This window comes from Taudactylus pleione, unplaced genomic scaffold, assembly GCF_031769625.1.
Source record: "Taudactylus pleione unplaced genomic scaffold, aTauple2 ptg000309l, whole genome shotgun sequence".
In the NCBI taxonomy this organism is placed as follows: domain Eukaryota; kingdom Metazoa; phylum Chordata; class Amphibia; order Anura; family Myobatrachidae; genus Taudactylus; species Taudactylus pleione.
In genome coordinates, this window is record NW_028284710.1 from 5,424,149 (window position 1) to 5,449,043 (window position 24,895).

General features: G+C 42.4%; 2 protein-coding genes across 2 annotated transcripts in view; one reads left to right on the top strand and one right to left on the bottom strand.

Annotated features, from left to right (window-relative positions):
* Positions 1-15,551: 15,551 nt before the first annotated feature.
* LOC148511384 (uncharacterized) lies at positions 15,552-16,436 on the top strand. Its single transcript, XM_088442296.1, has one exon. It carries the CDS (start codon positions 15,552-15,554, stop codon positions 16,434-16,436), a length of 885 nt encoding a protein of 294 aa, XP_088298422.1.
* A 4,363-nt stretch (positions 16,437-20,799) lies between these two features.
* Positions 20,800-24,895, bottom strand: part of EXOC3 (exocyst complex component 3) — a 64,679-nt gene continuing 60,583 nt past the window's right edge. The window contains exon 13 of the mRNA XM_088442308.1: positions 20,800-23,938. Within this exon, the coding sequence (XP_088298434.1) occupies positions 23,758-23,938 (181 nt within the window). The 3' untranslated portion in view covers positions 20,800-23,757. The remainder of the gene's footprint in view (positions 23,939-24,895) is intronic.

Sequence of the window (24,895 nt, forward strand, 5' to 3'; positions counted from 1 at the left end):
TAAGAATAAGAACTCAAAATGAGTATAGACCCTAGACAGCTCAGAGATGAATGATATTGTAAATAAAGCCCCAGACACCAGAAAGAATCCAATGGCTCTCCACAGATATGTGGATAGATTAGTAGCTATTTGGGGAGCTACTTGGGCAGATTTGGAGGAAATATGTAGGATGACAGTGGGAACAGGCAGCCTGACAGAAATACTAGCTCTGCCAATAGGTGAAGCAGGAGTAGTGGCAGTCCCAGCTGCAGATAGCAGAAAAACTCCTGAGTCAGGAACACTCTTTGTTACTAGGTTAAGGAGGTGGTGTGAGCAGCAACAGTAGCATATGCCTGCTGTGCCTGAAGGCAGGCAGAGAGTGGGACAGTCAGTGAAGGATTATTATGGTCAAACACACTTAGACAGTGGATTCCAAGATAATAATCCTACCCATGAGTGGTTGCTTAGAACTGTTTTGTTGGGAGGCTTACTTGAATTTTTTTTTTTTTATGCAAATTGTTTTTATTGAAAAAGGATCAGACATTTTAGATGGAATACAGCAGAAAAAACATGTTAATACAAATAGACATATATAGGGTGAAGTTATAGATTACAATTGTAGTAAGGAGAAAAAGGCAGAGAATCACTACAAAATCTCAATGCTCTAAACATCATAAAAGAAAAACAAGACATTGAGATAATAAACAGTAAGGTAGCATAACAGATCAATATTAGCTAGTACCAAAACTGAGAGAACAGCTAAAAATATTATATGTATAGAAAGTGGATACATGACATAATACAGAACTGTCCCAATAATAGCGACAAATTATAACCATAAAAGTTACTATCATTACAAAGAGAAAAAAGACAGGAAATCACTACTATATCTCAATACTCTAGTCTTCATAAAAAAATTAAAAAAATAAAAAATAAAATAGACAGTAAATATCATAACAGATCAGTATGAGGTAGTACCTTAACGAAGGGAGCAGCTAGATATATGTGTATGAAAAATAGATACAGAACATAATACAGATTTGTCCAGATATTAGTAACAAACAGTAACCATATCTAAGAAGTAAATAAACAATCTACATCTCAACTATATTACCTACAAGAGAGATGAGCAAGAAAGGGGAGAGACAGGGGGTGGGGTGAATACAGAGCGGAAACCAGTAATCAGATCATGGTTGTAAGTTAGTAAAAAATCAAGACTTAAGTGTGGAGAATAGTAGAGCAGGAACAAGGCACAATCGTTGGTGGGTAAGGCACTCATGAAACGTCGGGGTTCCCTTCCGGGGAGGGGCCCGATTCTTCTAGGTAGTGAAGCAAGTCCTTATATTCACGAAGATCTCGAATGATAACAGTCTTGCCGTTCAGGTCTACAATAAGCTTAAAGGGGAACCCGCAGCGATATCTGATTCTTCTATCACGAAGAGCCTTGGTTAAGTCTCGAAAATCTCTCCTCTTAGCAATCGTCAGGGGTGAAAGATCCTGGTAGAATTGGAGCTTGGCTGATTCGAATAGGATGTATGGTTTACCCTTTGTAGGATTAAGAATGAGTTCTTCGTCCTTATAACTAAGGAACCTCATAATGACGTCACGAGGAGGGTCGCTATCCCTGGGTTTCGGCCGAAGAGCGCGGTGAGCCCTTTCAAGTGGTAGTGAGCATGAGCCAAGGTCAGGGAGTAGGAAAGAGAAAAGTCTATAAAGATATGATTCCAAAGCATCAGGAGAAACTGATTCCGGGATGTTACGAATGCGGATATTATTCCTACGTTCCCGATTTTCCAGATCCTCGTTTTTAGATCGAAGGTCAGAAAGTTCAGTAACGATATGATCCAGGTCTCTGCTGGTCTCATTTAAGGCTTTTTGGAAGCCGTCCTGGCGAGATTCAAGTTTAGTGGTTCTTGCAGCTAGAGTTGAAACTTCAGCTTTGATAGAGGCAACTGCTTTGTCGAGTTTGGTTTCAAGAGAGTCCTTAAAATCTGTGATGAGAGAGCGAAGAGCTAGAATGTCTTCTTTAGTGGATGGAGCGGGTGAGTGAGAACCATCCTTATCCATGGCAATGGAAGGGGGGGAAGGGGGACCCCTTTGTTGAGAAGATTTCGTGCCTCTCGTGAAATGCTGCGAAATATCACTTCCCCCTTGTTTAGGAGTCTTGGTAGTAGATTTCTGCATGTGTGGGCCACCAGTGTCAGGGTTGCCGGAGAAAAAAGACCCAGTGCCAGTAAATATGAACAAATAGGCTAGAGAGAATTTTTTTTTAAATAAAATAAAATATATAGGGGGTCAAAGCACCCAGGGGATGGGGGGCATGTCCACTTAGTGTGTCATTGTACTCAAATAGTCAGGGTTAAGGACCTGACAATTGCACACAGGGCAGAGATAGGACTTAAGCCTCTGACAGTGCCTTAGGGCTGAGCTGCACTGAGAGCAGCAGACACGGGCCAACCTGCAGTAAACGAGCCCCAGAATCAGACCCCAGCAGGCACACCGGAGCTCAGCACAGCAGAGGGGACCAAGATGTCGGACAATCCCCAGCTCCATAGGTCAGCACCGGTAGTGAGAGGATCCAGAGCCCGAAACAGAGAGCAAGGTACCTGGGGGGAGATCGCAGGTCTCTAATCAGGACAGTCACATAGAAGAGGGCAGTCAACTGGTTAACCAGGAGGGGAGATTATGAGCAGCAGCCTCAGTTGTTCAGTCGTGGCTGCCTGGGCACCGGGTGACTGTCAGGTGATGAGCGCGGCTGCCTCTTGGTCAGAACGCAGGAGGCTCCACGAGAAGACACCTACCTCAGACAGCCGTCAGTGGGGATCTCACCACCGCAGGAGGGGACCTCCGGACGGAATGGAGCAGGAGCCGGGATAGGAGGTAAGGCCGCGTGTATGCCGGCGGCTGTGGCTAGCCGGGAGTGCCGCTCTAATTGATGCCACGGCTTCGCGCCCGGTAAAGGCCGCTGCTGAGTTCCGGCAGTGACGGTCCCGCAAACTGCCCCACGAGGTCTTCAGGGTCCGCGGCTGTAATCCTAGGCCATGTAGTGGAGCCTATCGCGACCTCCGCGGCCTTTGAATCTAGGCCACGGGTTCAGCCCAGCTATAGGCCCCGAGCACGGGGCACTGGCTCAGACACCGCTCCGGGTTCAAGATTGGCAGTGGGTTGGGACCCGGTCAGCAGTGGCCCAGGAGAGCATGAAAGTGGACTGGTTGGGTGTAGCGAGTGGGTTTAAGGCTCCAAGGTCTCAGGAGCTAATGGCAGCCACGTCTGCCTCAGTACTCGTCCAGGCCCATTATCGTTAATACAAATGTTGACACGTGATGTTTCCATCTCGAATAGTACAGTCAAAATCGTAATATAATATAGATAAATCACATATAAAATATACAATAAAATAAAATAAACAATAAAAAAAAGAAAGAACAAATAATAAAAAAAATAAGTAATAAACAATATAGAGGGGAGTTCGGGGAAAGGAAAGTCAGAGGGGAAAGAAGAAATTGAGCGGTAGATTAACGGGTGATCAAGGGGGAGATTTATCATAGCCTCAAATTGGTTGAATAGAGATCAAAAAGACACAGATATGGGTACAGAGTTTAAGCCATTAAACATGGAATATTGCGTAGAGCCCTTGAACATCAGCCAAGGGGACCACATAGCAGTAAAGTCGGTAGGTCTACCCTTAGAAAAAGATACTATGTCCTCCATGTCCATATAATAATCTATCCTCCTAAACCATTCTTTAATGGAGGGGGGGATGTGAATGACCGCTTTAGCAGCATTATTTAGGTGCCTCAGTAAGGAACTCCTATAGGAAGCTGTAGACGATGAGGTTATGTTTAAAAGCCAAAAACCAGGATCTCTAGGGACCTCTCCTCCAAGAATTATCTTAGAACACTCAAATACATTTAGCCAAAAAGGGGCCAGGGAAGGGCAGTCCTACCATATATGGAGAAGGCTACCTGGTGCAGAATTACATCTCCAGCATATTTTTGGGACCTGAGGAAACATTTTATTTAAAAGTACTGGATATCTATACCAACGTGATATAACTTTATAAAGAGTTTCAAGAGTAGCTATACAAGAAGAACTAGCAAAGGTGCTATTAAAAACAATCTCCCAGTCTATGTCTTGGACCTTATCCTGGAGTTCTTTTTCCCACACTGTAGTAAATTGAGGGGGTAGTTTAAACAAGTTTCTAATAATTAGTGAGTATAATGTGGATATAGTATGAGATGGAGTTTGAGAGGTGAAACATAAGGTTTCAAACGGAGTGAGTGTCCTAGTGAGATCAGACAGCTTACATGAGGAGGTAATAAAATGCCGTATTTGGAGGTATTTCCAGAATTCGGATTGGGGAAATTGCCATAATTCCTGGAGTTCTGTAAACGGACGCACCCCTGATGAACAAACCATCTGACCCAGTCTAAAGAGGCCTTTGCTCGACCAGTTTTTAAAGGACAGTGTGGATAGCCCAGGGGGAAAGTCCAGATTCCCAAGAAAGGAAGTGAGAGGGGAAACCATAGATGAAATATGGGAGAGATGTCGCAGTTTCTGCCAATAGCGTAATGTCGGTGTTATAGTGGGATGTCTAATAGTTGGTAGTTTAGAAAGCCATGGGACAATTTCTATAGGCTGAGCCAGACTGCTTTCCTCCAGCATGATCCACTGCTTGAAACACCCCGCTCGGGTCCATTCAAGAACACAATTGAGCATAATGGCATGGTAATAGCTAGTGATGTGAGGAAGCTGCAAACCTCCATCTTGTTTGTGGCGGTATAGGATAGCATGTTTAAAACGTGGTGTGGAATTGTTCCAAACAAACCTACGAATAAGGCGTTCCATTTCCGTAAACCATGTTGCAGGGATATGAATTGGAAGGGTTTGCAAGGTATAAAATATTGGGTAGTGAATTCATTTTTATCACATTAATCCTGCCGATCCAGGATAAACGAGTGGCGCACCTAGTCAGATCAGAACGGATAGCTTGCAATAATGGCATAAAATTGAGAACAATTGGGACAGATCTTTAGTCAAATAGACTCCTAGATATTTAAGTCTAGTGGGGTGCCAGACAAAGGAGAAGGATTGTTTCAAGGAACTTACCAAGGACGGGGGTGCAGTCAGGCTCATTGCCACAGATTTGGAATAATTAATTTTAAAATTTTAAAACATACCAAATTTTTGGAATTCTGATATAAGGTTCGGGAGAGAAATAGCTAGTTTAGTAAGCAGTGCAAGAAGATCATCCGCAAAGAGTGCTAGTTTATATTCCTGACCACCTATGTGGATACCAGAGATAATTACATTACCCCATATGGCCCTAGCTACATACAAAGAACGAATAAAAGTGGGGAGAGTGGGCACCCCTGTCTTGTACCATTTGATATAGCAAATGAGTCGGAGAGAGACCCGTTTATCCTAATTCTTGCTGTGGGAGCATCATATAAGGCCAAAATTCTCTGCAGACATGTAGGCCCTAATCCCAAATGCCGTAAAAGACCTGACATAAACTCCCAGTCAACCCTGTCAAAAGCCTTCTCTGCGTCAGTTGATAAAATAATGGACTGGGCGGGTGAGAGAGAGGCTTGGTGTATTATATTGATAACTTTAGTTGTGTTGTCTCTGGCCTCGCGACCTAAGACAAAACCATCTTCAACCGGTTGGCTAGGAGCTTAGCAAAAATCTTCAAATCAATATTTAGGAGTGAGATTGGCCTATAACTAGGGCATAAGGTAGGATCTTTACCCTCCTTAGGTATGACGGTAATGTGTGCCTCTAATGATTGTTTGGAGAAACTGGTTCTATCTGAGATCGAATTAAAAGCACGAGTCATGAGGGGAGCCAACCTATCCTTAAAAGCCTTGTATTAGGCTGTAGAAAATCCATCCGGACCCGGGCTTTTGCCAGCTGGAGAGGAGGAGATTGTCTGGTCTACCTCTTCAACAGAAAACGGTGTCTCAAGAGTATCAACCTCCTCTGAAGAAAGCTGAGGGTAATTAAGCGATCGTAAATAAGAAGAAATAGCCTCTCGATGAGTAATAATATCCAAGCCTTGACCTGGATTCTTTAGATTATAAAGTTTTACATAATAAGATCGAAAGGACTCAGTGATTAGTTTGGTTTCATTATGGATCTGACCATGCTCGTCTTTTATTGCTTGGATAAATGTAATAGCATGTTGTTCCCGCAATGTCCTAGCTAACATCTTACCTGGCCAATTTCCCCATTGGTAGAAGCGACTACGGCACTTACAGTAGGATAGCTTTATTTTATCCATGGAGAGTTTATGGAGGGCAGCTCTAGCTTCCTCCAATTTAGAGTAAAAATGTGGGGACAAGGAAGCTTTATGGGAAGTTTCTAGGGATTTAATCTCAGCTAAAAGGGCATCCCTTTGCTGCATTTTCTGTTTTTTTAAGTAGGAACCTAATTGTATGCAAGTGCCTCGAAGAACACATTTATGTGCCTCCCACACCGTTACCTTGGAAATATCATCCTGATCATTTTGTTCAATGTAAGAGTCTAAAGAGAACTCGATTTGGGATTTGCAATAGGCATCTTGTAAAAAGAGGTCGTTAAAACGCCAAGACCAAGGGTTGAGAGTGTGTTGTGGCAGAGAAAGTGTAAGGAAAACTGGATACCTCCTATTGAGGTGTTTGATATGAGATGTATATGTCAGTGACTCAAAAAAAGATAATCAATTCTTGAGTAAGTGTGGTGGGGGCGAGAAAAGAAAGTGAAATCAGATTCAGCTGGATGAGCGATCCGCCAGGTGTCAGCAAGTTGATGGTGAAGGGTGCATCTCATTCGCCTAAATTCGTTCCCCAGCCTATGAGATTTTTTATTAGAAGTGTCACGAAGAGGATCAAGGGGCCAATTTAAATCTCCTCCTACAACTGTGATCCCCTCCAGTAAAGTCTCAGCTTTGTCTAACACATTTGAGATAAAGGAGGGTTGACCAGAATTAGGCGTGTATACATTAAAAAAGGAGAAACGCTGATGGTATAAAGTACATTTAACCAAAATACCTCTACCTTCTTCAAGGCTATATATGGAAACGTCAGATATTGGTAAGTGACAAGCAAACAAAACCCCAACAACTAAGGTTTTACCAACTGAATTATCACTAGAAAATGTGTGTCGGTAATAATAATTTTTTAAAGGAGGGGCGTGCCTTTTCTTAAAGTGCGTTTCCTGCACAAAAGCTATGTCCACTTTATCAGCACGAAAGGACAGAAGCATTTGGGATCTCTTTTCAGGGATATTCAATCCTTTTGCATTAATGGTGACAATCCGCAACACAGGTTTACGACTAGACATAGATTCCTAGTGTGGAAATAGCGTAACAAACCGCCCCTCGAGATAGAATGTAAGTTACCCAATTATATGTGTCACCTTTGAGAAATGGAAAGATTGTGAAGAGGGAAAAGGGATGAAAAAAAGGGAAGGGAAAAAGAAAAAATAAAGAAAATAACATAGTCGCAAATATTAAACATACAATTGAAATATTGAATGTAGATAGAGATTTGAACATGCTGCATCTGGACAACCAGGAGACAAATATCAGCTCCATGTCCAGGATGTGAAAAAAAGAATGCAGCACTGGGGGGTTCGAAGGGACAGTAACAACAATAACCCAAACTTACAATTGTGAAATTAAGTTAATTTCTACTAAGAGAATCTTACAGATAACTTTACAATATAAAACTTACAGACATGTTATGATATAACATCACGGATATTACTGCAAAAATTAGTTAAAGTGCACTAAAAGTGCGTCAAAATGAACGTTGGCATCAAAACATTTAAATATAAGGTTAAGACCGAGGTCTTATGTTGCTAGGAAAAACTGGAAGTCTCACCAATTTTGTATATGAAATGAAGTAATCAAGTCTCTTCCGTGGGCGCTGGGAGAGATAGACGTCTTGTATTCCGCTAGGAGTTTGAAACTCATTGCCAACTATCTCCGTCAGAATGAAGGGAAAGAATCGTTAAAGGGCTGTGAAGGTTCTCCAAATCCGGAAGTGCCACTGATTCTATACCCAAAGCCGTGAAGAAGGAAGGAAGATCATCGGGTGTATGAAGAACAACATTTTTCCCATTATGAGTTACTTGTAGATTAAATGGAAAACCCCACTGATATCTCAGAGAATGTTTACGAAGTTGTTCTGTGAGTGGTCTCAGGGCTTTCCTTTGTTGCAAGGTATACCATGATAGGTCGGGAAAGAGTTGAATTTTGTCACCGTTAAAATCGACCTCTTCAAGTTGTCGAACCTTCTGCAGGATAGCTTCTTTTTGGGTGTGGTAATGAAGGCGACATATAACATCTCGGGGTTTGTCAGTAGGCAGACCTCTTGGGCGGAGAGCACGATGTGCCCCATCAAACAGGATTTCACTATTGGGGTCTAGGCCAAGGATTTCACCAAATATCTTCGTGAGGGCATCTGTGAGATTGGGTTGCGTTACATCTTCAGGTAGACCACGTATCCTGATATTGTTGCGTCTGCCGCGATTATCTAGGTCATCCATATGTGATTTAAGATGGCGGATCTCAGATTGTTGGTGAGAGAGTATATCTGTGAATTGGTGGAATGCGTCCACAGATACCTCTTTGTAGTCTTCCAGACCATCAATTCTGGTCGCCAATTCGGCCATATCCGATTGAATAGTGGCCACTTCTTGGCGAATAGTAGACTGAAGTTTGGCCTCCAGAGACTGAAAGTCTTGTTTCGTAGGTAGTGATCTAACATGGGAGAGAATTTCACTAATCTCGTCCCAGAAGGTAGATGCTGGTGGGCTGGAAGTATGAGTATCTCCTGGAGACATTCTGTCTGAAGAAGAAGAGGCAGCAGATGAGGTTGGTGCGGAGGATTCATCTGCAGCAGTGGTACCAGCAGGCTTTAGGAACTGACGTAGATCTTGATGGGATCCGCTATCCGATCTACTACCAACTTCCGATCTGGACCTTTGTTTCTCATCCTTCCCCATTCCGAATTTAAATAGTGTAAGTATGTGACATGAAAAATAATCTGTATATAATTCTCATGTGTGAAGCCAGCTAGAGAGAAAGTTGGGTCATCGCCAGGTACCGTCCCTCCGAAGGACCTAGGCAGCCATCAGGATTACCGTCACATCATCTTTGGGAACAGGACCAGGTGTGGTCTCATAACATTGGAGAAAAACAAAACTTGTGCTGGGTATAATAAGTAAGAAAGATACTTGGAGTGAAGTATGACAGTCTCTAGAGGATATTGATAACTCTTTATGGTGAGTTTCCAAAATTTCATCACAAGAGGGAGCCAAAGGAGCTGGTATTGTTAATGAGTATAAAATCAGTGTAGAATAATTATAGGAGACTTTTATTTAGTAATATGTAGGGATTAATCCCTAGTAGGCCTCTTTGGAGAATATATATGTTATAATTGTCACCAACTTCTTAATTTTCATACAGTGAAGTATAGGGAATTTGAAAGTTCTGCAAGCAATGGTTAGGGTCACTGCAGGGTAACTGTTACTGCCTGCAGATGGAGGGGTTAATTGCCGAACAGCTGGAGATGAAAGCTGTGTCACCCTTAAAAAAATGGAATAAAGAAAACTGCAGCTGCTCTGTGTATAACAGTGATCAGCGCTCACCGCTGCACTGTGATGATCACTGGCTCCCCTACCTCACTGAGAAAAAATCCAAGATGGCAGGCGCCTCTTGTCGGCGGTTACATACAGCCTCCAGGCGCACCAGGAGACCAGGACTCGAAGGGGACCGGAGGACAAGCTCCGTAGGGCATCTGGCAGCAGGCACACCAATGGCAGCAGTCTTCGGCACCACCATACAGCGCCGCGCAGATGAAGTCCCGGTTTCTGGTGGGGTAAGCGGTTACAACCTGCAAGGAGGTAGGAGACCTCTCCCGGCTCTGCAATTGCCACCCGCGGAGATCAGCAGGTACTGGGCACTGGTGGGAAGCCCGCAGGGGATACTCAGTCCGGGCAGAGGAGGATCAAATTGGTGAAAGTGGATGAGTATCCAAGAGCCCCTGGATCTCACTTCGACACCAAATGGCCACCAAGCCACGCCCCCGCTTACTTGAAAATTTGAGTGTGGAACTATATCAGAAGAGACCAGAAGCAGGAACTACAGTCAGGTGCATAAATATTGGGACATTGACAGAATTTTCATATTTTGGCCTCTATTCACCACCACAATGGCTTTGAAATGAAACAAACAAGATGTGCATTAACTGCAGACTTTCAGATTTAATTTGAGGGTAATTACATCCAAATCAGGTGTACGATATAGGAATTAAAACGGTTTCTATATGTGCCTCCCACTTTTTAAGGGGCCAACAGTAATGGGACTATCAACTCAAAAGCTATTTCATGGACAGGTGTGGGCTATTCCCTGGTTATTTCATTATCAATTAAGCAGTTAAAAGGTCTGGTGTGACATTTGCATTTGGAATCAGTTGCTGTCAACTCTCAATATGAGATCCAAAGAGCTATCACTATCAGTGAAGCAGGCCATCATTAGGCTGAAAAATCAAAACAAACCCATCAGAGAGATAACAAAAACATTAGGTGTGGCCAAATCAACTGTTTGGAACATTCTTAAAAAGAAAGAACGCACCGGAGAGCTCAGCAACACCAAAAGACCTGGAAGACCACGGAAAACAACTGTGGTGGATAACAGAAGAATTATTTCCCTGGTGAAGAAAGACCCCTTCACAACAGTTGGCCAAATCAAGAACACTCTCCACAAGGTAGGTGTATATGTGTCAAAGTCAACAATCAAGAGAAGACTTCACAAATATGAATATAGAGGGTTCACCACAAGATGTAAACCATTGGTGAGCCACAAAAACAGGAAGACCAGATTAGAGTTTGCCAAACAACATCTAAAAAAGCCATTACAGTTCTGGAACAACATCCTATGGACAGATGAGACAAAGATCAACTTGTACCAGAGTGATGGGAAGAGAAGAGTATGGAGAAGGAAAGGAACAGCTCATGATCCAAAACATACCACCTCATCAGTGAAGCATGGTGGTGGTAGTGTCATGGCGTGGGCATGTATGGCTGCCAATGGAACTGGTTCCCTTTTATTTATTGATGATGTGACTGCTGACAAAAGCAGCAGAATGAATTCTGAAGTGTTTCGGGCAATATTATATGCTCATATTCAGTCAAATGCTTCAGAACTCATTGGCCGGCGCTTCACAGTGCAGATGGACAATGACCCGAAGCATACTGCAAAAGCAACCAAACAGTTTTTTAAAGGTAAAAAGTGGAATGTTATGCAATGGCCAAGTCAATCTCCTGACCTGAATCTGATTGAGCATGCATTTCACTTGATGAAGACAAAACTGAAGGGAAAATGCCCCAAGAACAAGCAGGAACTGAAGACATTTGCAGTAGAGGCCTGGCAGAGCATCACCAGGGATGAAACCCAGTGTCTGGTGATGTCTATGCGTTCCAGACTTCAGGCTGTAATTGCCTGCAAAGGATTTGCAACAAAGTATTAAAAAGTGAAAGTTTGATTTAGGATTGTTTAGTTTGTCCCATTACTTTTGGCCCCTTAAAAAGTGGGAGGCACATATAGAAAGCGTTGTAATTTCTACACCGTTCACCTGATTTGGATGTAATTACCCTCAAATTAAATCGGAAAGTCTGCAGTTAAAGCACATCTTGTTTGTTTCATTTCAAAGCCATTGTGGTGGTGATTAGAGGCCAAAATATGAAAATTCTGTCAATGTCCCAAATATTTATGCACCTGACTGTATGACACTTCCAGCTGTACTGGATGTATTAAGAGCTATAGAAGATCAGGAAGAAGAAAAAAAGAGGAAAGTAAGAGAGAGAGGTCAGGTTCCAAGAGTGACAATTCATTTGATGCAGGATGGTCCCTATAATGAACCAAAGCCTAGACAGACCAGAGATAACAGGAAAGTATCACCAGAAGAAGCAAAAAGGAAAGGGTTATGTTTCTTCTGTAATAAAGCAGGTCACATGAAAAGGGATTGTCAGAAATCTAAGGAATGGGCAGAGAAAAGGGAACAATTTGGAGTAAGGGTTCAAACAGTGCACAGCCCACAGGAAATAGCTGTCCAGTGTCAGGTCCCCCACAATCTACTATTAATACCTCAGGTCCCAAGGGAATAATACAATTGACACTAACTGGGGGGGGGATTGACTGTATAATAGACACTGGCACAAGCCGTACCGTTTTAAGGGCAGAAGATGTTCCCCAAAAAATATGTAACAAATCAGACAGTTCCTGGAATAGGACTAACAGGACATACCATATCCTTACATGTTAGTAAGCCAATAAAAGTTACAGTGTGGTCAGAAGAAATGAAAAGTCCCTGGCGGAAGAATTCCTGACCTCCACATCCTGTACAGTTAATTTGTTAGGAGCAGATATCATTAATGAATTACAAGCTACCATTGAATACAGGGATGGTAATGTAATACTGAAAGGAAGTACAGGGCAGGATCTTCAATGTCAGCTAGCAGCAGCAATATATTTGCTGCAACACCAGACACAGATAGAAGTAATGGTCCCTGACTGGCTTTCAGGGGTCCCTGAAAAATTAAGGTCTAAGGGTAAAACAGATGTGGGATTACTGGATGTACAACCTTAAAAACCAGGTGTAGTGCCAGTAAAGATTAAACAATACCCACTAACCAGAGATCAGGAAAAGGTCATACAGCAGCAGATTGCTGCATATCAGAAAACAGGGGTTATAAGAGAATGCAGGTCCCCCATGGAGCACCACTCTATTTCCGGTGAAAAAGGTGGGGACAGATGGTAAACAGCAATACTGGATGGAGATTGATCTAAGAGAGGTAAACAAACGGTTGGTGGTGGACGTACCTATAGTGCCTAATCCACACACCTTGTTAAACCAAATACCAGCAACAGCAACTCATTTCACAGTAATTGACTTAGCTAATGCATTTTTTTCTGTACCTCTTACATCAGAGTGTCAGCTCTACTTAGCTTTTACGTAAGTATGGGCAAACAGTATTGCTGAACTAGATGTTAGGATTTGCAGTTAGCAAATCATCTTGGTAGCAGTTTCCAGTCATAGTTGTTACTGGGATACTGTATCATGTCCTATCCTTGTTCTGGCTTTTTGCAGGCTGCTAGAAATCCTGTCTTGTCTGTGTCAATTCATAGCCTGTCATTCAGGTCTGTCTGTGTTTGTATTGTTTCATGTCTTCACTAATTAACTAGCTCTCTCTCTGCAGAGCAGGTACACACATGCCTTTTAATTAGGAATCACTCTCCAGGAATGATCTCTGATTGGATCCTGCATCTCATAAGGTTACACCCAGCCCTGATCTCATTGCTGGTTATACTGTGTCACTACCAGTGTATGTTTGCTGTGTTCAGTTCCTAGTGCTTGCCGGTCTACTGAGTACTTTGGTTATTGTATCTGGCTCCTGTCTCCATTCAGCCCTGCAGTCTCCATTCAGTCCTGTCGACATTTATCTTGTTACCTGCAGTGTTTTCACCTCACTGCCTCCATTATGTGTTACTGCAGCATCTGAATCCACCTGTCTGCTGTTTAGGCCCCTGCCTAAACCATCTCAGCTGCTTGTGTCAACCGGGTGACACAGGCTGCATTACAGAGTGTCTGTGAGTTCCTGCAGCCTGGCTGCAGAGTCAGGTTGTTCCTGTTCTCCTGTTCACTGGACCACCAATCTCCAAACGGCTTCCTAGCCGCTCCAAGTAGCTTCTGTGCTACCACCAATCTCCAAACGGCTTCCTAGCCGCGTCCAGCAGCTCCCGTGCTGCCAACGTTCACCATTCGGCTTCCTAGCCGCTCCAAGTAGCTTCCGTGCTACCACCAATCTCCAAACGGATTCCTAGCCGTGTCCAGCAGCTCCTGTGCTGCCAATGTTCACCATACAGCTTCCTAGCCGCACCTAGTAACTCCCGTGCTACCACCATTCCTCATTTGGCTTCTTAGCCAGTCCAAGCAGCTCCCTTGCCACAACATCGGCACACTTGCTGCACCATCGGCTCTCATAGCCATTATTAATCCATAGCCTTTATCTACAGCTATTGCCGCACCATCGGCACACTTGCCACACCATCGGCTCTCAAAGCCATTATTAAACCATAGACTTTATCTACGGCTATTGCCGCACCATCGGCATCACTGCCACACCATCGGCATCACTGCTGCACTATAGGCACAGCTGCCACACCATTGGCTCCCAAGCTATTGTCCAAAAAACCAAACTGTACTCTCACAACATCTGGACCATAGATATCTTTATCATCATCGTGTCAGTCCTAACTGTTCATTCTTTACCTATTGAATTCCCCTGTATCTTCAAGTGAGCCACTACTTCCTCAAGCATAAGTCCAGGCGGCCACCTAAGTACCAGTGAATGTATCCTAGTTCTGAGGGAACAACGGGTGGTTGTTATTTGCGGAAGATCTCGCTAGCTGGGTTCTTGTGGTGTCACATGGAGTAGGCATCAGAATTCGTAACACTAGATTACCCCAAGGAGGGGCAACCTCTCCATCTGCATTTACAGAGGCTATGTCCATCATACTGCAAAGGTGGAGACCACAGTTTGAGACTACCCAGTTGTTGCAGTACATAGATGATTTGCTCCTATGTGCAGATACAGAGGGACAGTGTCAAAGTGAAATTAAATCATTACTTATTTTTCTGTGTGAACAAAATTGCAGTGTCAAAAGAAAAATTGCAAACAGATCAAGTAAAAGTCACCATTTTAGGACAATGTATTTCTCAAGGTACAAGACATTTGACCCAAGATAGGATATCAGCTATACAGAAAGTGCCAGAACCCACTCCCACCAGACAACTCAGAGCATTTCTAGGACTAATAGGGTATTGCAGGGAATGGATTGCCAATGCATCCCTCATAATGCAGCCCCTCTATGATGCGTTGACAGATACAAAAAACAAAACAGTAACATCAGAACAGAAGGAAGCTTTTATGCAGATAAAAACTGCAGTTACACAAGCACCATCATTAGGATTACCCAGATATGACAGGCCTTTTATGCTATTCTATCATGAAACACAAGCACATGCTCAAGGCGTATTAGTGCAGGAACATGGTGGTAAACAACGGCCCCTGGCATATTATTCATTGCAGCTTGATAGTATAATCAAAGGAGCACCCTCTTGTATAAAAGCAGTAGCAGCTGCAGCTATGCTTAAAGACAAGGCAGCAGATTTAGTGCTGGACCACTCATTGATCATACAGGTTCCCCACTCAGTAACATAAATACTTAACCAGGCCAGAACAAAGCATCATTCTGCAGCCAGGTTAACCAAGTATGAGGTAGCCCTACTAATCCCTACCAATGTGACCATTAAGAGGTGCAGTGTTGAATCCTGCTACATTGTTTCCAATGCAGGATTCAAAAGAGGGGAATAGTGAGGCAGGCATACATACACCTGTTGACAACATACCAGGTAATGGCAATAAGAAACACAACAGTGAGGATAATGTGGGGGATAATGTACTGCAAATAGTCAGATAAAAATACAAATCAAAATTTTTCTGACCATGATTGTCTTGAACTTATGAAAATGGAAATTAAGTACCTAGAGAATGTGACAGATGTTCCATTATTTAATCCAGACTGGGAATTGCTTGTAGATGGCTATAGATATTATCATGAAGGGTCCCCAAGAACAGGGTATGCAGTCACCTTAGATGAGGTATTGATTCAGCAACCACTCCTACCTTCCTGCTCAGCACAGGAAGCAGAGTTGAGGGCACTCACTGAGGCATGTATAATGGCTGAAAATCAGACAGCAAACATTTACACTGACTCCAGGTACGCCTGGGGTGTGGCCCATGATTTCGGGCCTATTTGGAAGAGTAGGGATTTTATGGGCTCAGCTGGTAAACCCAGTAAGCATGCTGAGTTCATTAGATCATTGTTTGCAGCCTTACAGCTTCCAAGTAGAGTAGCCATTTTAAAGGTGCAAGCACACACCAAGGAGAAAACAGCTGAGGCCAAGAGGAATGCCAAAGCAGACGCTGCGGCTAAGCAAGCTGCCCTGTTACCTATCCTAGCCCTCTATGGTATAGAAACAGACACAAAGAAAGACCCCATGGACATACAGGCATTACACCAGTTTCAAGAACAAGCCACAGAAGGTGAAAAGAGAGGCTGGGAAAAAGAGGGAGCCACCTGTGTTAATATGCATTGGGCTAAAGCCACCAGGTGGTGCCTCCCAAGGGCTCTATATCCACTGATGACCCAGCTGGCCCACGGTCCAGTGCATAATTCAAAGGAGGCCATGGTAAACATGGTGCTCCAGCACTGGATAGCACCAGGCTTTAATGAGGCAGCTAAAGCATACATAGCATCATGCCAGGTGTGTGGGAAACACAATCCAGGACAAACAGTAAAAGTACCACAGAGGCATACACCAAAGCCATTTTACCCGTTTCAGTGACTGCAGATAGACTATATTCAGTTGCCTAAGGTGGGGACATATGAGTACGCCCTCATTTGTACAGACTTCTTCTCTAATTGGCCAGAGGCTTGGCCAGTTGCTAAAGTCACTGCAATAACAACAGCCAAGAAATGGAAGTAATTTGCAGATATGGTATTCCAGAAACTATAGAGTCTGATAGAGGGTCACACTTTACAGGAGAAATTATGCAGCATATCATGAAGGATATGGGCATTGAACAAGCCTTTCATACCCCTTATAGGCCTCAGGCCAGTGGGCGTGTAGAGAGACTAAATGGTACCCTCAAACTAAAGATACAAAAGATGATGGCACAGACAGGCAAGACATGGGTGGAATGTCTGCCCATAGCTTTATATTCAGTAAGAACCACCCCCAGTAAGAAACATAAGTTGTCATCTTATGAAATATTAATCTCAGGACCTCCTAAGACAGGTGTTATATCCTCCAACAGTTGCAGCACAATCATGCAGATTTAACAGACTATGTAGCTACTCTTTGTAGTCAAGAAAAAATAACATCCATTCTTTAGTTTTCTCCTCCCTTCCAGACCCAGAAGCGGTACCTGATGTACATTCATTGGAACCGGGTGTTTGAGTATACACTAAGAGACACGTCAGAAAGTCTCTGGAGCCAAGATATGATGGTCCATATCAGGTTTTGTTGATTACAACAACTTCAGTGAAAATTGGAGGAAAGAGCACATGGATACACGCCTCACATTGCAAGCAGTTGATGGTCAAGATTAAACCACCATCATGAATCCTTATTGTTTGATAATGTTGGCTATACTTAGTCTAAGGGTATTGCACACACACCCGGGGACAACAGGAGGACAAATAGAGTACTCTAGGGTAGTCTATGGTAACCAGACTTACCAGTTACACAGATTTAATGTAACCTGGTCAGGAGGTTCGATATATATAACAAGTTTTGGACAATATAATATAAGGCATCTCTACTGGGCACCAAGGGAGCATGATAATATTACTATCATAAGTGGGGAAAAAAATCAAGTGTTGTACTGATAAGTTTACGGGCTATAAAGGATTTAAGAATACATGGGCAGAGGGTATTCAGTGTGTCAATAGTACGGACCCTGGTATACCCATAGGAAGCCCAACAACTATAGAAAGAGGTGTAGTGCTAGTTTGCACTAATACCACACAATTAATAAATAATTCAGTAATAATGACAAGGATGTAAGTCCTAAATAGCAAGCCCACTATAAGGAATGACTCACTAGTTAAAGTTCTCTCCACTTGTGTAAATGTGGGTATCCAAAGACAAACCACTATATTAAGATTTAATAGTTCTTTCCGCCCAGATCCAAAGTGCTATAGCAGACAAAAGAGAGAATGGTATGATAGATTGCTAGGAGCATCAGGAACAGGTATAGGGTTACTTAATAGTATAGATATAGAAACTTTAGCCAGCAGGAGAAGATATGAGATGATTAGCTACATGGATGACTACAGCAGGGCTCGACAAATTTTTGTAAAATCTAGGAGCCATCTTAAAAGTTTAGGAGCCAGACCATCGTACATACCAAAATTTATGAAAGCTTGTATAGACCACCACACATGCCCCTTCAGTGCCCCTCAACCTCCCCATGTGCCCCTCAACCTCCCCATATGCCACACATGCCTCCTCAATGGTCAGCACATTCTGTCCCAGATTCAAAATATGCCATGCAGTAGGGCCCACATTCATTTTAGGAAACACAGTAGGGCCCAAATGCACATTATGCCACACAGTAGAAACAAATACATATATTGCCACACATTAAAACCAAAGTTCACATTATGCCACAGTAGGTCCCTAATTAATATATATTTTAAAAAAATGACGGTCCAGAAGAAATGTGCATGAGTCTTATAAATTATATTACAGTGCAATGAGGAATGCAGCTGATAGTGTATGCAGCAGCAGCCGCCGTGTGGCATACAGTGATTGCACAGAGAGAAAAATTGTGGGTCCCAGGGACCCCTCACTTTGGTGTCCCAACAGATATTATGCAGGGTGAGGGCAGAGAGCAGCTGGCACAGTACTGGGAGGGGGCAGGGAGGGGGTTAGGGGCAGGCAGAACTAGGGGTAGGAAGGGGTGGCAAGGTTAGATAGAAGCTGGCACAGTACTGGGGGGCAAGGATGGGGTTAGGGGGTCAAGATAGCAGCTGGGGCCGCCCTGGGGGGGTAGGGAGAGCGCAAATGTAGATAACAGCTGGGGCAGTACAAGGGGCAGGGTAGATGGCAGGTGGCGCAGTATTGGTGGAGGGGGTAATGGAAGATATCACTTGGGGCAGTGGTTACATCGTTTGCTCACTGTTGTATGCCTGCAGTTCCTTTCTGCCCCGTGCAGTGTCCACCTCAGGAGCGCTTGCTGCTAGAGGGTGATGCCGCTCTCCTTCAGGAACCTGGTGCCTCTACCTCAGCTTGCAAGAACCGGGCTCCTCTCTGCTGCTGCTGCCCAGCCTATGCTGCCTTTCCCATCTCCATTTATGCGCCCCCCCCGGGTAGCTCTAGCCTCCGGCGGGAATAGATATAGAGCGCGGCGCGCTGGGGGGAAGAGGTGGTCTCAGGACATGTCGCCGCGCGGCGACTGGGAGACACAGCGCCGCGTGGTGACTGGCTGAGGACACACTATTTCGATGGGGACATGCGGCAAATGGCTTTTGCTCCCAGCAGGAGCAAAAGAGGTAATTGGCTGGGGGATACGCCGTTGCGCGGCACTTGGCTACTGCTGCACAACACAGTGCCTGCCAGCGCGTCCTACAGGATCCGATAAGTTTTAAACCCACAAATCTCCGCTAGGGCTGACGAGGATCTGCTTCCCCAGATAATCTGGTCGCCAGGTAGCAAAATCTGGTTGCCATGGCGACCTGGCCCCCGGGATTTGTCGAGCCCTGGCCTACAGTATTTACCCCATTACAGACCAGTATATCTTGGGATAATGAATATTTACAGGTGTTTAATAGCACATTGTTTAACACACTTTACCTGTCAACAAATGTTTCTGAACTGTTTAATTGGACTGAATGTTCTCTCAGAACCATGCATCAAAATATGCAAAAGGGGCAAAGTACAAACACAGTTAATGACAGGTAACGAACAAGTATACAGAAGGATGTTTAATATATCTTCCTTGTTATGGCTATAAATTCAAGGAAAGATGTGTACTGACAACTTTTGCACAGGTGAAGTTCATGTGTATAATGACATACAGAAACAGGTTATGTGTAAGTACTTTATCTTACCAGTCCCCTTGTGGACAACTACTGGAGGCACTCAGTTGTGGACTCCCCAGATGAGAGGTACACACAGACACCAGTAATAGGACACATGACTTATCCCTATGTACTGATACAGAGGATGGATTAGTATGTCCTCAGCAAACACAGCTATATGAGCCTTGTAAGTTAGAACACCCCACCAGTGTATGCAACTGGGAATTGTATGATAAAGAGGTGGATATGTGTTTAGAGTTAGAGCCTCAGGTTGTATGCCTAGTCACATATGATATGAATATAACTTCCCTGTATAATTTACCAAATCCATTTTGCTTATTTAACGTTACACACCTCAGGTGGAAGAACACTACTTATGTGTTCTATGCGAAGAGACAAGAAGATGTACAGTTTGAATTTCAGGTGACTGAGATACCTCCCCATAACCTTACAGTTAATCTCCAAAGTATCATTAATGCCATTAATAATACAGAAAAATTTGCTCACCACTTACAGAAAGTAAACTATTCTGCCCATCATGCACAAATGCAGACAATTGTAGAAGCAGAGAAATTTGTGGAAGTAGCCACACAATTAAAAGATAATTTACAGCACCATTGGTGGGATGTGTTCACAGGTAACTCACCTTCAGTCCATAGGATGTTTAGTGGTCTCATTCACCTAGTAATAGTTATAATCATTGTATTAATTTTGCTCATTTTGTGGAATTGCTATCTATCTTATAATTTTAGGAATCTTGTAAATCAGGCATCTGCCCCGGTAGGGACTCTCTTTGTCCCACATAAGAAGAGTGCCTCAGAGTAGGAAAAGTGCTTAGCGTGTGAAAGAATTACATTGATCACACCTGAGAAGAAATGTGTTTTCTGTAGTACCGATGTTGGAAGAAACCCCTCTTTCTAGGGAAAGATGCACCAGGACTCTTGGTAATCTAGTAATGAATGATGCTAGCATCTATTTGAATACCATCATTAGGGTGACTATGGAAGTAATATAGATACTATGAAAAGCCATGACTCCAATAAGGGAGGGATATTATGTTTTAATAAAAAGAGAGGATTGTGAGGGTCTATAATAATGTATAGATTGTTTATTTAAAACATAAGATTCATCAGTACTTATTAGAAAAAGCCATTTTCCTTTACACAAATATCATGAGATCGGACCAGCAGCTGACATACAGGAACAGCCGACAGCTCCCAAAATAGGATACTAAGTTTGGATTTCAAGGAGACAAGACAAAGTTAAGATCCTCTGACACATCCTATGTACTTGTTAAGCAATCATATGTGTACTTTTCTGTTAAACCATTTTTGGCAAATGTTTGTAACAGCAGTTTTCTTGAACTGATAAAAAGACAAGCTCAAAGGAGATGTGCCCGAGAGCTGAATTGAATTCATCACAGTGTGTGCTGAGTTTTTCTCATCTCCCCAGCCGGCTGGAAAATTAATAAAACCGAAGAGCAGCGTTTCTCATACCGTGATCCAGGGGTAGGAAGCCTCATCATCCCAACACATGCAATATCGTCCAGTTTAGTGGCAGCACAGCCTGGCCAATACTGTATGCAACCGTGGTAGTGCACATATTGACCGTTCACACTGAGTGATGCGGCCAATATGTTGTTCAGATTCGGCTAGAAACAAATTGTCTCAATGTGTACCCAGCTTACAATTGCCATAGAATGAGATGTCCAGTAAACTGAACTAAACTTGAGTAAAGTTCCAGACGGCCAAGATTTCTAATGGAAACCTAATATGAGGATCGGATATTGTATTATCCTCATTAAGTTTTGATACAGTTGCATGTCATCATCTTTTTAATCATGCTATGGGTTTTTTAAAATTCTCTATTACTTCTATATATCAATATCAGCTGTATTTTGTATTTGAAAAGCCATTAAATATTGGTCTGCTCATTTTACATTCTATAAAAATGTCTGTATTTACATTATAAACCCATACAGTGTGTTGTTACTATAGTGTTGGAATCACACAGTCTGGAAAAATTACAATTATTTTTCAAGCAACTATGGCAATTGTTGCAGCTTTTCTGAGCTTCAGCAAGTCAGACAATGAAAATTTTACTTTACAAAATAATAAACCACCATCATTTCACACCATAAGTTTATATTCTTACATCAAATTTAAAAAGCAGGGTTTGATTTATTAGATATTGTACAGAATTATTTAATAAAAACAATGCGAAAACAACTGTACTAACTACAGTATTTTATAATGTTATTCCTATAAAGCTGCATTATAAGATGGTTGTGATTGGCTCCTTACTCCCACAAATCCTTACAAAAATAGATTATTTCTGCTAATTGTGGTTTTTCCCAAAAACATTATGTAACGCAGAGATGTCAATATTAACACAATTTAAGAACACATACTTCCAAGCTGAAAAATGTACATACACATCTAAAATAAAACATTTTCCATTGTTTATATTTTCCAAATGATTTCAAACTGTAGTATGCTATAACACCTATAGTCATACAAAGTTATTTAAATGACCTTTAAAAGCCTGAAAGTGCAGTACCAATTGTTTTCACATTTGTGATACACTAGGTGAAAGTACAATGGGAGACAAGCATGCACTCATGCCCAATAAACTACAGGGTAAAACATTCACATAGCATTCACTGCCACTTTATTACAATGTTACAAATGTAAACCATTCTATTCATACTAAGGCCGAGGTTTGTCAAACCTTGCAAAGAGGACAAGTGGGGAATATTAAGAAAGGCGAAATCAAGAGAAGCTATTCAGCAGAGAGCTTTCTGCTTCATTCTGCCCTCTTGCTGCAATTCTTCTGGGTAATTAAATGTATCCTAAACATTTGTTTGCTTGTAAATATTTAATTGTATAATTTTATTCCAAATAATATTACATTTATTCTAGTATTTTAATGTCTGCTGTTGAAAGCGTTGAGGAGCGATGACTCGTGACTCAGAAAATTAGGTCATACACAAATAGAGGGGAATTCAATTGTTGCTCCATTCGGACGTGATAGTTGCCGGCATTTCTGCTGGCACTCTCCTGAGGCGGCAAGCAGAAATGTGCGATAAGTCCTTTGGGTGCGAAATGTGTGATAAAGCAAGGGTGCTAAAAACCAATAGAATATCGCACCCTGATCTCCCGTGCGATAAAACAAGTGAAACGCCCCATAGGCTCTAAGCAGGGACGTGATGGATTTTAAAAAAATTATAAAAAACCTGAAAGTGGCATTTCATGTACTTATTAGTAGTGCAGACTATTCAGAAACAATGCAACATTCTTCATTTCTGTCAGAGAGAGAACACAATGTGTGTGAGTGTAGCTATGACATGTAAAATAAAGCACCTCATGTGCAGATTATGTGTAATGTGTGATGTGCACATGCTCATCACAGTGATGGGAGAAAAGAGGACCTAGATTGGGAGGGTAGGTATAGAGACACGAGGAGGATGTTCTGCTGGGGTGACTCGGCAGATACAGGGCTCATTTACTAGTGGCTCATATAGCTATACACCAGGAATACATATATCACATGACAAAGCATTTTCAGAATGAATAGTTAATCAAACACTATATATGATTAATTACATTTATTACACGAACATTGGGGAATTTAAAACATTCAATCTGTCTGCTTCCCTCCAGCTTGCTGAAAGCACATCAAAAATAACAGTGGCTTTCTGATAAATAAATATTGGTATGGTATCTTCAGATAATTACAAGCTCATCTCTCTCCTAGTAAGTCATTACACTGTAGTCTGGTGTTTAAAAATCTTTGTGGGTAAATGACAAAAATCAAGTGAGGTGAATTTTGTTAAAAAAGGTTAAACATACATAGGAAGTATCACGTAAAACAAATTGGGGCTTTGTGATATTTTTCAAATAGAAGCTCTTTCTCTATTAAACTGTTTTTGTTTGCAAATAAAGTAAAATAAAACAAGCAAACTTCCATTACATTTAGTTGTTACAATTCAAAGACCTGGAGCCGCAATCATTTACCCACCAACAAGAAAACCCAAAATCAATTCACACCCAAGCGGACTCCAACAACAGATGTGATTTCTATTTCAGGAGCTTTGGCACGCTCAGCGTTGGGAGACTTGGAACTATTATGTCTTTAAATATCGGAGTGTAGTTCGGGCTTTGTTGCCTCTGACTTTGGTCCACAGTTTCTATGATGGTCTGTTTCATCTCCCTGCTGGCGTCTCCTCTGATCGCTAGGAGAGCTGCAATATGATCATCTCTATTTTTTATTTTTTTGAAAAAGAAAGAAATCAGAATGTTAATATAAACATTTGATTGGACTATCATTCTTCATTTATTTTAATACGATGAATTCAGTATAGGAGTAGCACTAAAAATGATAGGACAGAGATGAGGCAGATCAGCGAATACAGCGGGGGTGGGGTAAAGCAGGCACTGAGGTGAACTGGTATATGCCGGGTTCTCATTCTACAAAACAGGTGATACACGAAAGGGCAGGATATGATGTGAGTGTGGGTAAAACAGAATGAGAATGTTGATCAACCAAGTCTTGTGTGTCCTCATGTGGGCAGGCTTAAAGTAGGTAGTGCTAGACCGACATGAAGCTAACCTGAGTATCTAGGAGATATATGGGCAATTCCAGCACTCTGATGGGAGAGGGATAGGCTATGCTACTATTATGCAGAAAAGAGTGGGATAGGGATAGGCTAGGCTACTATTATGCAGAAAAGAGTGGGATAGGGATAGGCTATGCTACTATTATGCAGAAAAGAGTGGGATAGGGATAGGCTATGCTACTATTATGCAGCAAAGAGTGGGATAGGGATAGGCTATGCTACTATTATGCAGCAAAGAGTGGGATAGGGATAGGCTATGCTACTATTATGTGGCATGAGGTTGGCAGCTAACATTACAGTAGCTGCACATTAGTTCAACTCTAAGCCCTACTTCAACTTTTTAATGTTTTTGCAAATATAAAAGCATCGGATATTTGTGGATATTACTGGTAAATGAAACAGTTGCACCAAAAATTTACATCACTCCAAACACAAAGCTGCTTTAGGATCTATTAAACGATCATCTGTGTTAAGCTGCTGAAACCACAGAGCTCATCGGTCACTGCTGTTGTCATATCTGTTAAGCTGCCCACCCAGCGCACCTGTTATTGCTGCTGCCATTTCTATTTGGCAACTGAAACCACTAAGCCCAACTATCA

What these genes read in the sequence shown, in the direction of transcription:
- LOC148511384 (XM_088442296.1), top strand. Translation starts at nt 15,552, where the DNA reads ATGAAAATGGAAATTAAGTACCTAGAGAATGTGACAGATGTTCCATTA.